General features: G+C 36.0%; 3 protein-coding genes across 3 annotated transcripts; 1 reads left to right on the forward strand and 2 right to left on the reverse strand.

The window, feature by feature from the left end:
• Positions 1 to 3: 3 nt before the first annotated feature.
• On the reverse strand, positions 4 to 851 carry LOC135129947 (putative nuclease HARBI1). Its single transcript, XM_064057216.1, has 3 exons — positions 829 to 851; positions 511 to 750; positions 4 to 460 (listed from the first exon to the last, which is right to left on the reverse strand). The coding sequence occupies exons 1-3, from the start codon at positions 849 to 851 to the stop codon at positions 4 to 6; spliced, it is 720 nt and encodes a 239-aa protein (XP_063913286.1).
• Positions 745 to 2,474, forward strand: LOC135130220 (uncharacterized). The gene is made up of 4 exons (XM_064057574.1): positions 745 to 1,084; positions 1,254 to 1,760; positions 1,820 to 2,079; positions 2,398 to 2,474. The coding sequence occupies exons 1-4, from the start codon at positions 1,000 to 1,002 to the stop codon at positions 2,407 to 2,409; spliced, it is 864 nt and encodes a 287-aa protein (XP_063913644.1). The 5' UTR covers positions 745 to 999; the 3' UTR covers positions 2,410 to 2,474.
• Positions 2,464 to 4,021, reverse strand: LOC135130219 (putative nuclease HARBI1). The gene is made up of 2 exons (XM_064057573.1): positions 3,436 to 4,021; positions 2,464 to 3,370 (listed from the first exon to the last, which is right to left on the reverse strand). The coding sequence occupies exons 1-2, from the start codon at positions 3,786 to 3,788 to the stop codon at positions 2,572 to 2,574; spliced, it is 1,152 nt and encodes a 383-aa protein (XP_063913643.1). The 5' UTR covers positions 3,789 to 4,021; the 3' UTR covers positions 2,464 to 2,571.
• Positions 4,022 to 9,170: the final 5,149 nt, after the last annotated feature.

Genomic DNA, 9,170 nt, shown 5'->3' on the forward strand with positions numbered 1-9,170 from the left:
ACCTTAAGAGGTTAAATTTGAGGCTAGTTTATATGCCAAGTCGGCCACTAAATGACTATCTTCGTAAAATGCTACTTCTCCAGAAATTATTTTTGCAAAAAGATCAGATCTATAAAGCGTATAATCATGTATCGATCCGGCTTCACCTGTATAAACATTTGTGAAAAGTAGTTTCTGGTCACAAACACCTTGTAACAATACCGAATGGTAACTTTTTCGGTTTATATATGAATTGGGATATGTTTTAGGTGCAATAATTTCAATATGGCTTCCATCTACACAACCAATTATTCCAGGAAAACCAGCACATCCTAAATGACGACTGATTTCTTGCTGCCTGGCTTTTGTAGGCCAAGAAATTATTTTGAATGTCTTATTAACTTGCAATAGCAAGTGGCATGTACGATACAAAACATTCGAACATGTAGATTTGCTGATTCCAAATCTCTCTGCGACTGATCTGTTACAGGTAACAAAGCAATAAATAATTTAGTTTATCAAGGTTAATACCTAAAACTTTCTGGATTTCCTAAACACCATATTGTTACCGTTACTTCTTTTTCCAATAGAGTTTTTGGATATCCCACATGACGGTTATTGTTTTCAATAAAAACTATATTAATTTTTCTTAACATATCTTCGAATACAGTTGGTGACATTCTAAAATTTATGCGGAACTGACGATCAGGCATCAACGGCACAATATCTTCAGGAGTGCGTTCAGAAAATGTGACCGGGTCACTTAGGTTACTTAAAATCGTTCAGGAAAAGTAATATATCACCTCGGCACAATACTGCCGAGCGTTCAAGAATACAACAAAACATTACCTTGGGTCTTCCCAAATCGCCATGCTCTCGAGTGCGGTAAGAATAGCCACGCTTGCGTATTAAATGTTGTTCGAGTTTTCCACCGTCACCGGGCACCGGTATGGTTTAAGGTTAGATTAGCAATTTATAGCACTAACTGTTTTGTGGTTTGTTTTCTAAACTTGTGTAAACATGGAAATGGACAGTTATGCTTTTTTCGTCGTTAATGACGAGCCTGTAATCAGTGACAATAAAATTTGCTTGCAGAATGTAAATGGTACGTACATATTCGTAAATTTAGAATCTGAGAAATATCAGAAATTTTGTATGCATTCAATATTCTGATAACAACCTTAATATCCCTAATATTCTTCCATTAAATATGTATGTGAGCTAAAGTTAGGTTTCTACTTATATAAGTACATGGTAAAGTACGCATTTTGCAGATGGAAGCCTCACATTGGTGTGTCTAACACCAGAAATTGTGGATATTCTTGGGAACACTTTCCCTAACTACCAGCCTGCAGGACCTTCATCATTGTCTCAGTCTCCGTCGCCCCGAGCAAGCGCATCGGCCCTTGCCACAAGTATTCAGCCGAAGGATACAAAAGGAGAAAAACTCTGGTCAAAAGCTGCAACAGTACTACTTATTGATCTCCGCAGCAAATTTAGCAAGGAGTTTAAATCAACCACGTTAAAGAATGATCAAGTCTGGAACTTGGTTTCTCAAGAAATGAACAATAATAGCTTCCCATTTAGTGGACAACAATGCCGTGACAAATGGCAATATCTTAAAAAACGGTACGTTAAAAAACGCGATAATATGGGACCACGAGGCACAGGTGAAGATGTATTTAAATTTGAATATTTTGATGAGATGGATGCCCTACTGCGAAACAAACACTCTATAACACCACCTGCCATTGCATCATCAATAAAGGGCACCACAAAAGGTATGACATTGATCAATTTGTAAGATTTTTTTTAAACAATAATATTGCAATATTTATAGTATCTGAACAAAGTGATGAAGATGTACTAGGCAGTGAGACAGATGACTGTGAACCGAGACCCGCCAAGCAAAAGAAACTTTTACAAATTAAGAAAAAAAAAGATGTTATTACACAATTTCTAAGTGATTATAAAGAAGAGAGTCAGCAGAGGGAATTGAATCGTGAAAAGAGACACAAGGACAATATTGAATCACGTGACAGGGCCATAAATGTTTTCTCACAAAAAATGGATGCATTAATTGCGAAACTTGACAATAAGGTTTGTTAACTTACCAATGTGCACTGCTGTTCATTAAAATTAAGTATACCAAAAAGTGTATAGTGTATATTGGTTGTATGTGGAATCCATAAAAGTATTGTTAGAATGTCACACGTCAAATAATTTTTTGAAAGAAGGTTTCTGTTTCTCAGTTACTGAAATTATGTATGATACACACAACTAAATTTTTACCAAAATCATCCATAAGACTTGTTCTTAATTTTAATGTACAGCAGTGTACATATATATCGTAAAAACTGAAAAACAAAATGTATGAAAATATGATGTTTACATTGTATTATTATTTGTTGTTTTCAGGTAGTGCATTAAGTTTTACAGTAATGGTAATTTTTCATGCTGTGAAAAATAAAGAAAATAAAATAATTGAACGTCCATTTAATATAGTTTTGTTTCTTGTACTTATAGAGAATTATTAATGTTATTTTATTAAATGAATATAATTGTTTACAATAATATGCAAAATAAATACTTTCATATAAACAACTGACGACATAATTCATCCCGTTTGCGTGTTCCCTCAATTTCCTGATGACCATGCCCTTCGTTTTCATCATTGTGGTATATGTCATCTATTCCTTCTCTAATGTAGTTATCAATTTCTACATCTCTATGCTCTAAACAGATGTTGTGTAATACGCACGACGCCAGAACAGCTGTTGGTATTAGATCAGTCCGTTGCATGTCCAAAAATTTCAATCTTCTGAATCTTCCCATGAGAAGAGCAAATGATCTTTCTATAGTTTGTCGGGTTTTTGCCATGATGGTATTAAAATGTCGTTTAGCCGGCGTTAAATTGCCTCGATTAATATATGGCGGAATACACCATGACAAGCATGGATACGCCTTGTCGCCAATAATATACTCATCATCTGGGAAATACTGTTGTAGATGGTTGCGAACTGCTATGTAAATCTCGAAATTCCGGAAAATTCTATTATCGTGTACAGACCCAGGATAACCCACAAACACGTCTGTAAATTTTAAATTTGCATCGCAAATAGCTTGCAATGTGATGGCATAGTGGCTTTTTCTTGTAATATAAGACTCTGGATCTTCGTGTGGTGCCTTTATACATATATATGTACCATCAATAGCACCAATAACGTTTGGCAAACCAGCCATTTGTCTAAATTTTTCCTTCACTTCTGTCAACTTGTGACCAGTTGGCCACGTAATGATTCTTTGTGTTAAAGAACATAATATTTTTATAACTCGCATAAAACATACTGACAGTGATGATTTTCCCAAATCAAATCTTTCACCCACTGACCTACAAATAAAGTATAGCATATGCATATTGTTGTATTTCTATTTATCGACTACACTGTTACTGACCTATATGAATCAGGGGTTGCCAGCAACCAAATTACTGCCAACAGCTGCTTTTCAACGTTGATTGTAAATCTTCCTTTGTAGTTTTTTCTTTTTAACAGAGGGCCAACCATTTGTATTAAGTGTTCGTATGCATCTATGGTTATTCTAAAATGTTGTTGAAATTCTCTGGCTGTCAAATTGGGTACTGTCCGTTCAACGTAGTTTTCAATTCTCGAAGGTTTTCTTCTACGTTTTTTTGTTAATAAAACAACACTTACAATTTCATCTTCGTCGCTCGTTTCGTCGTCGTCGCTTAAAATGATATATTTCAATGCCATATCACCAACAATTGCAATGGAAAGCGCAACTTCCATTGTTTTATTTTTGTTGCTTTGTGTTTTAAATTGTAAATAACATTAATTCAGTATGTTTGACAGCAGCACTAGATATTGCCACATTGTAAACACAAGAGGTTAGATTAATGTCATACTTATACGTTATCTAAGAGTTACTAAAAATCGTTCACTATTTTCTTCACCTCAGTAACGTGACGTCAGATTACTCAAATTACTATCACCTTACCATCGCCGTAAGTTTCTGAACGCACTCCAGCATAGTTTTATACTTTTTCTGTAATTTGCGCATTCCTCATCTGAACTATCTTCAAACATTATCATGCGTGCATACTCCATAATAACGTGACGCCACTCATAAACCGTTCTAGCTCCACTCCAACATCGCTCTAAAGTAGCAAGCCGAACGTCCCTTATACTAAAAACGTTCGATTTGTATACAATAAAATTTTTTTAGACGACTGGAGTGCGTTCAGAAAATGTTACCGAGGATACTTTGGTAATCCCCAGCCGTTCAGAAAACATAAAACATTACCTCGGTGAGTTACTGTGAAGCGTTCATAAATAACCAAAGTAATTACCTCAAGACCCAAATCGCCACGCTCCTGACTGCGGGAAGAATGACCAAGCATGCACACCATCGTAAGAGGGGTAAGGTTATGTTGATGAGTGGTGACACAAATCAAGCATTAGAGTGGTGACTCCTCTTGTAACATGGACAACTATATTTTTTTTGTCCCCCGCATGTGCAATGATGTTTTCTAACCTAACATAGTTTTGTTTTCAACGTGCGCACATGCGGTGCCGTGTGCGTTTGGTGCGATACTTTTATACAAGTTGATATGGAGGTTCCATACACTTTGAACACATACTGTGTGGCATACAATGAAGACGGGACTCCATACATGACGATGGCAACCTCCTACTTCAAAGGAAAACAGGTACAATTATTTAGTGTTCCCAATGAGTAGTGTAAAATGTCAGTGTTTATTATTGTAGACGAGTCATTCCATTTTATTGCTGTTAGAGACAATGTGGTCCAGGAGTTTAATATTTCGAACATAGCTTTATCGTCTTCAAATACGTCAGAAATAATGCCAGAGACACTTAAAAAGTGGACCCGTTCAGCAACCTTGCATTTGATTGATCTAAAACAAAAATATGAAACGTTATTTCAGTCAACTACAGTGAAAAATGAGAAAGTGTGGGCAAAAATATGTGCTCAATTGGCAAAACAAGGCATCCAATGTACTGTCAACCAATGCCGCGACAGGTGGAAATACTTGAAACAAAAATATACTGAAAAGAAAGACAACACGAAGATGACTGGAGCTCAAAGAATAAATTTTGAATTTTATGATGAAACGGATGCTCTTTTAGGAGCAAAACGTAATGTGAATCCTATTGTTGCGTCCTCATTGGATAGTGCCACTGGTCTTGCCACTGGTACGTAAAGCCACCCAAAAGTGTATAAAAGAGAAACAACGTATGGTTATTGTTGCAGGATCACATGACAAAAATACAGTATTCGAAGATGAATTTGAGGAGTCAGCTGTTCAAGAAGTACCTGAGAAAAAAAGAAAGGGAGACCCCATTCGCCTGAGACAAGCAGAAGTTGATCCCATCAAGAAGATGTTAGGAAATCTGTGTGAGCAGAAAATTTAGCAGCACGTGAACTGATGTTTTTGCAGCAAAATTTGATGCGTTGTTGTCAAAACTTGACAAAAATTAATCGTAGCTGTTCTGTTATTGTAGTGCTAGAGACAATTTAATTTTGTTTTTATAAGAAAATGTTTTTATTTCATAAATATATTACAATTACAATGAGTTTCTATGATTGTGTTAATAATAATTGAGACAATAATATTAGTATTTTCATAGTTCAAAAGACAGTTAACTTTTGTTAGGTTTGATAGTGCTTACACTGAAAAAAATGAGTGTAATTTTACCCTACAAAAACTGGAATTTTACTCATTTTAGTGTTTTTACATGAATGAAGTGATTTTATCTTTTCTGAGTTATTTTATACTTTAAAGTGGGATTTCACACGTATTCGAGGTATTTTTACTACAAATGAGTAAAGATACTCTATTTGTAGGAAATTTTACCAACGAAGTATGAATATTAATGGACTTGTGTGTAATTATTAACATTACCTAGGCTTCTTAACTGCAGAAAACTACTATTTGCTATATTATAAAATCACTACTATTTCTGATTGTCATTTATTACAAAACGACATTTACACTCTGGTTGATTGGTGTAAGCACAATCGATTAGAATTAAATTTTGATAAATGCTTCATTCATTTTGTCACTGTATATATTTTTTAAGATGGGTTTGTCAATGACAATTTTATTTTGTTTATTAGAAATTTATTTTTTGTTTTTACTTAATTGTTTGGGTTTATGTTTACATTGATGTATTTTTTTTTAATCTGTGTTTGATTTTTATTGCATTAAAGATTTCTTTTTTAATAAATACCGCGGTTTGTATATATACTGCAAAATTATCGTACATTTTACGTTATCGTACATGGTATGTAGAGTCCAATTATCGTACAAAACGATAATTATCGTACAGGTTGGCAACACTGGTCTACACAGCCACTGGGGTTGTGTCTTATCAACCGCGACAACAACAATATTCTGTACATACTTATTTATATCTTACATTGTTTCATACGAATCGTGTAATTTACACTGACCGGCAAAAAAAGCCGACCACCCCGAAAAATTTCGCAAAACCAAACTTTAAAAATTTTTAATTTAACTAGTGATCGTTATTATATTAAAGAACCATTCACTATTGTCACATGATGTATAAATTATCAAAAAAAAAGAAGACAAATGAACGTAAAATTAAATTTAATAACAGAAACGTTACACTTAACAGGTTATGGGCCCAGCACGCTTCCACTGCGTGAAGGAGGCCCTACATTGGCAACGCTTCGTTCGTGAGCTGGGCTTCGGGGAATCAGCAGATCTGGTCGTTCTCTGCGACAATAGGAGCTCTCTGAAGCTGACAGAGAACCCCGTGCTACGTAGTAGAAGTAAACACATCGACATTCGCCACTACTTTGTGCGCGACGCGCTAAAGGAGCAGAGAATCAAGGTAGACTACGTGGCGACGGAGAGCCAAGTCGCCGACTTCCTGACGAAGGGGCTACTCAGGTCGAAGCATTCATGGTGCGCTGAATCGTCGAGGTTCATCTCTGCGGAGTAGAGGCGTGAGCGGTGCACGGATGAAGAACACGACCCATGTCTCGAGGGGGACTGTTAGAGCGCCACCTATGTGTCGAGCTGCGAGTCCTGGCTCGCGACGGTACCGCCGCCTATAACACATCACTTCCTGCCGCCATATTTTAGCCGCACTCTGTCACAGAACATGTATAAATAGAAATATAACTAGATACGATGACGCTTGAAAGAAATTTAGTTCAAAATTTTTCAAGCACCCCATTTACGGTTGAACAGAATTCAGTTGCTTTGACAGAATTAACCCATTCAGCAGATATATTTCCAAAAGAGGCAAATGCATTAGGTAACTGTTTTATTAATTTTATATTTTGTAGTGTTTTTTTTTATTATTGTTTTTTATGTTAATGTTATCAAATTGATAATAAACTGCACGTTCTACCAATTCAAAGAGTCCCCGACTATATTTGTAGAGGGAATAAAAAACTATATTATTCTTGTATTTCTTTTCAGATTTCATGCGAAGTGAGGCATCATGCTCTACACCTATCTGCGCACAAGAAATATCTATTTTAACAACAGAAGGGTCTGTAAATCAACAAATTTCAAAAAAAGATGATGCAGATGGTAAGTTTTATGACAATATCAAAAATTTTCACATATTCATTCTTCAGTTAAGTGCATAATATTACATTTGCTCTCTATTTAAAAATTAAAGGAATCGTAAAATGCTTATGAGTAATATACATCCCTTTGCATGTATATTTTTAAGATAATCCTTGATTCCTTCTTTTTTTAGTGTGTCACAGGAGAGGCATTTTGTCTAAAGTTGGTGTAACGCGCCAGGCGGACTTAACTCCAAAGTGCAGAAAATTTTACCAGCAAGTGTTGGATACAACTAAAAAAATATCTGCTGTTCGACGAAGTGCAAAATCTTTTCAAAAAAGGCTACATGAAGCCGAGAAGCTGGCAAACAATGCCACATTCACTGGCCTGTTGGAGCATGTGAACATCACTTACGAATTTATACTTCAACAGATACGAAACCAAAATATTAAAGCGAAGGCCCGAAAATATTCGCTGAATGACAAGATTCTAGCCTTATCTTTGATGAAGACATGCGGGAAAGGATATCGCATTCTTTCTAAAATATTTTCATTACCCTCTCGTAGAACCCTGACAAATTTGTTAAACTCTCTTCCACTGAAAGCGGGTTTGAATGAACAAATTTTCAGGAGTTTACGAAAAAGGGCAAAAAAAAAATGAAAGAGCTAGATAAGTACTGTGTACTTCTGTTTGACGAGATGGCACTGGAACCGGGGTTACAGTACAATAAGAAGGAGCGTTGTGTGGATGGCTTCGAGAACTTTGGCTCGTTCGGGAGGGCCCCGAAATTGGCTGACACAGCCAATGTATTTATGCTGAGGGGCATCCACAAACAATGGAAACAGCCCATCTCCTTCACATTTAGTTCGGGCTCAACTAACTCTATAAATTAAAAAAAATTAATAACGGAAAATATTGAGAAGTGCCAAGAATGTGGGTTCCAAGTCGTAGCTACGGTCTGTGACCAAGGGTCTGCAAATCAGGCGCAAATAATTTGCTACTGAAAGATACCGAACGCAATGATAGACAAAACCATTATTTTGGTTTCACAGTCAACGAGGAGGAAATTGTTCCCTTTTATGATGTTCCACATCTTTTTAAGGGCATTCGAAATAATTTATTAAAAAAAAATCTTCATTTTAAGTTTAATGGTAAATCAAAAGTGGCAAAGTGGGACCATATTCTGCAATTTTATTATCTCGACACATCTGATGAAACCAGAATGTGTCCCAAGTTAACGGACTCCCACGTAATACCTTCAAAAATTAATAAAATGAAGGTTTCATTGTGCACTCAGGTGTTCAGTGATCGCGTGGGATCTATGATAAAAAGGATATCCTCTTGGGGTAAGTGTAACATGTATTGATACGCATGATTGCTGACATTTTAATATTTTGCAGATACTGGACCTCACAAGTTAGATAAGGCTGCTGAAGAGACTGGAGAGTTTATTTTATTCATGGATAAACTCTTCAACAGTCTGAATGCAAATAACCGAATAGCTCCATCCAGTAAACCCTTAAAAGGTGCCGTCTGCGAAAGTTCCGGACATAAACATTTTTGGACGGAGGCGATTGGTGTGCTGGAATCTATGAAATTT

Source organism: Zophobas morio, unplaced genomic scaffold, assembly GCF_036711695.1.
Source record: "Zophobas morio isolate AGI-343-1 ecotype UQ-CSIRO unplaced genomic scaffold, CSIRO_AGI_Zmor_V1 ptg000017l, whole genome shotgun sequence".
NCBI classification, from domain to species: Eukaryota; Metazoa; Arthropoda; class Insecta; order Coleoptera; family Tenebrionidae; genus Zophobas; species Zophobas morio.

What these genes read in the sequence shown, in the direction of transcription:
- LOC135130219 (XM_064057573.1), bottom strand. Translation starts at nt 3,788, where the DNA reads ATGGAAGTTGCGCTTTCCATTGCAATTGTTGGTGATATGGCATTGAAA. An exon ending in GCAACCCCTGATTCATATAG is followed by an intron (nt 3,371 to 3,435) that starts GTCAGTAACAGT and finishes CTTTATTTGTAG; the next exon opens with GTCAGTGGGTGAAAGATTTG.
- LOC135129947 (XM_064057216.1), bottom strand. Translation starts at nt 851, where the DNA reads ATGGCGATTTGGGAAGACCCAAG. An exon ending in GCGATTTGGGAAGACCCAAG is followed by an intron (nt 751 to 828) that starts GTAATGTTTTGT and finishes AACGATTTTAAG; the next exon opens with TAACCTAAGTGACCCGGTCA. An exon ending in GGAAATCCAGAAAGTTTTAG is followed by an intron (nt 461 to 510) that starts GTATTAACCTTG and finishes TACCTGTAACAG; the next exon opens with ATCAGTCGCAGAGAGATTTG.
- LOC135130220 (XM_064057574.1), top strand. Translation starts at nt 1,000, where the DNA reads ATGGAAATGGACAGTTATGCTTTTTTCGTCGTTAATGACGAGCCTGTA. An exon ending in TTGCTTGCAGAATGTAAATG is followed by an intron (nt 1,085 to 1,253) that starts GTACGTACATAT and finishes CGCATTTTGCAG; the next exon opens with ATGGAAGCCTCACATTGGTG. An exon ending in AATAAAGGGCACCACAAAAG is followed by an intron (nt 1,761 to 1,819) that starts GTATGACATTGA and finishes CAATATTTATAG; the next exon opens with TATCTGAACAAAGTGATGAA.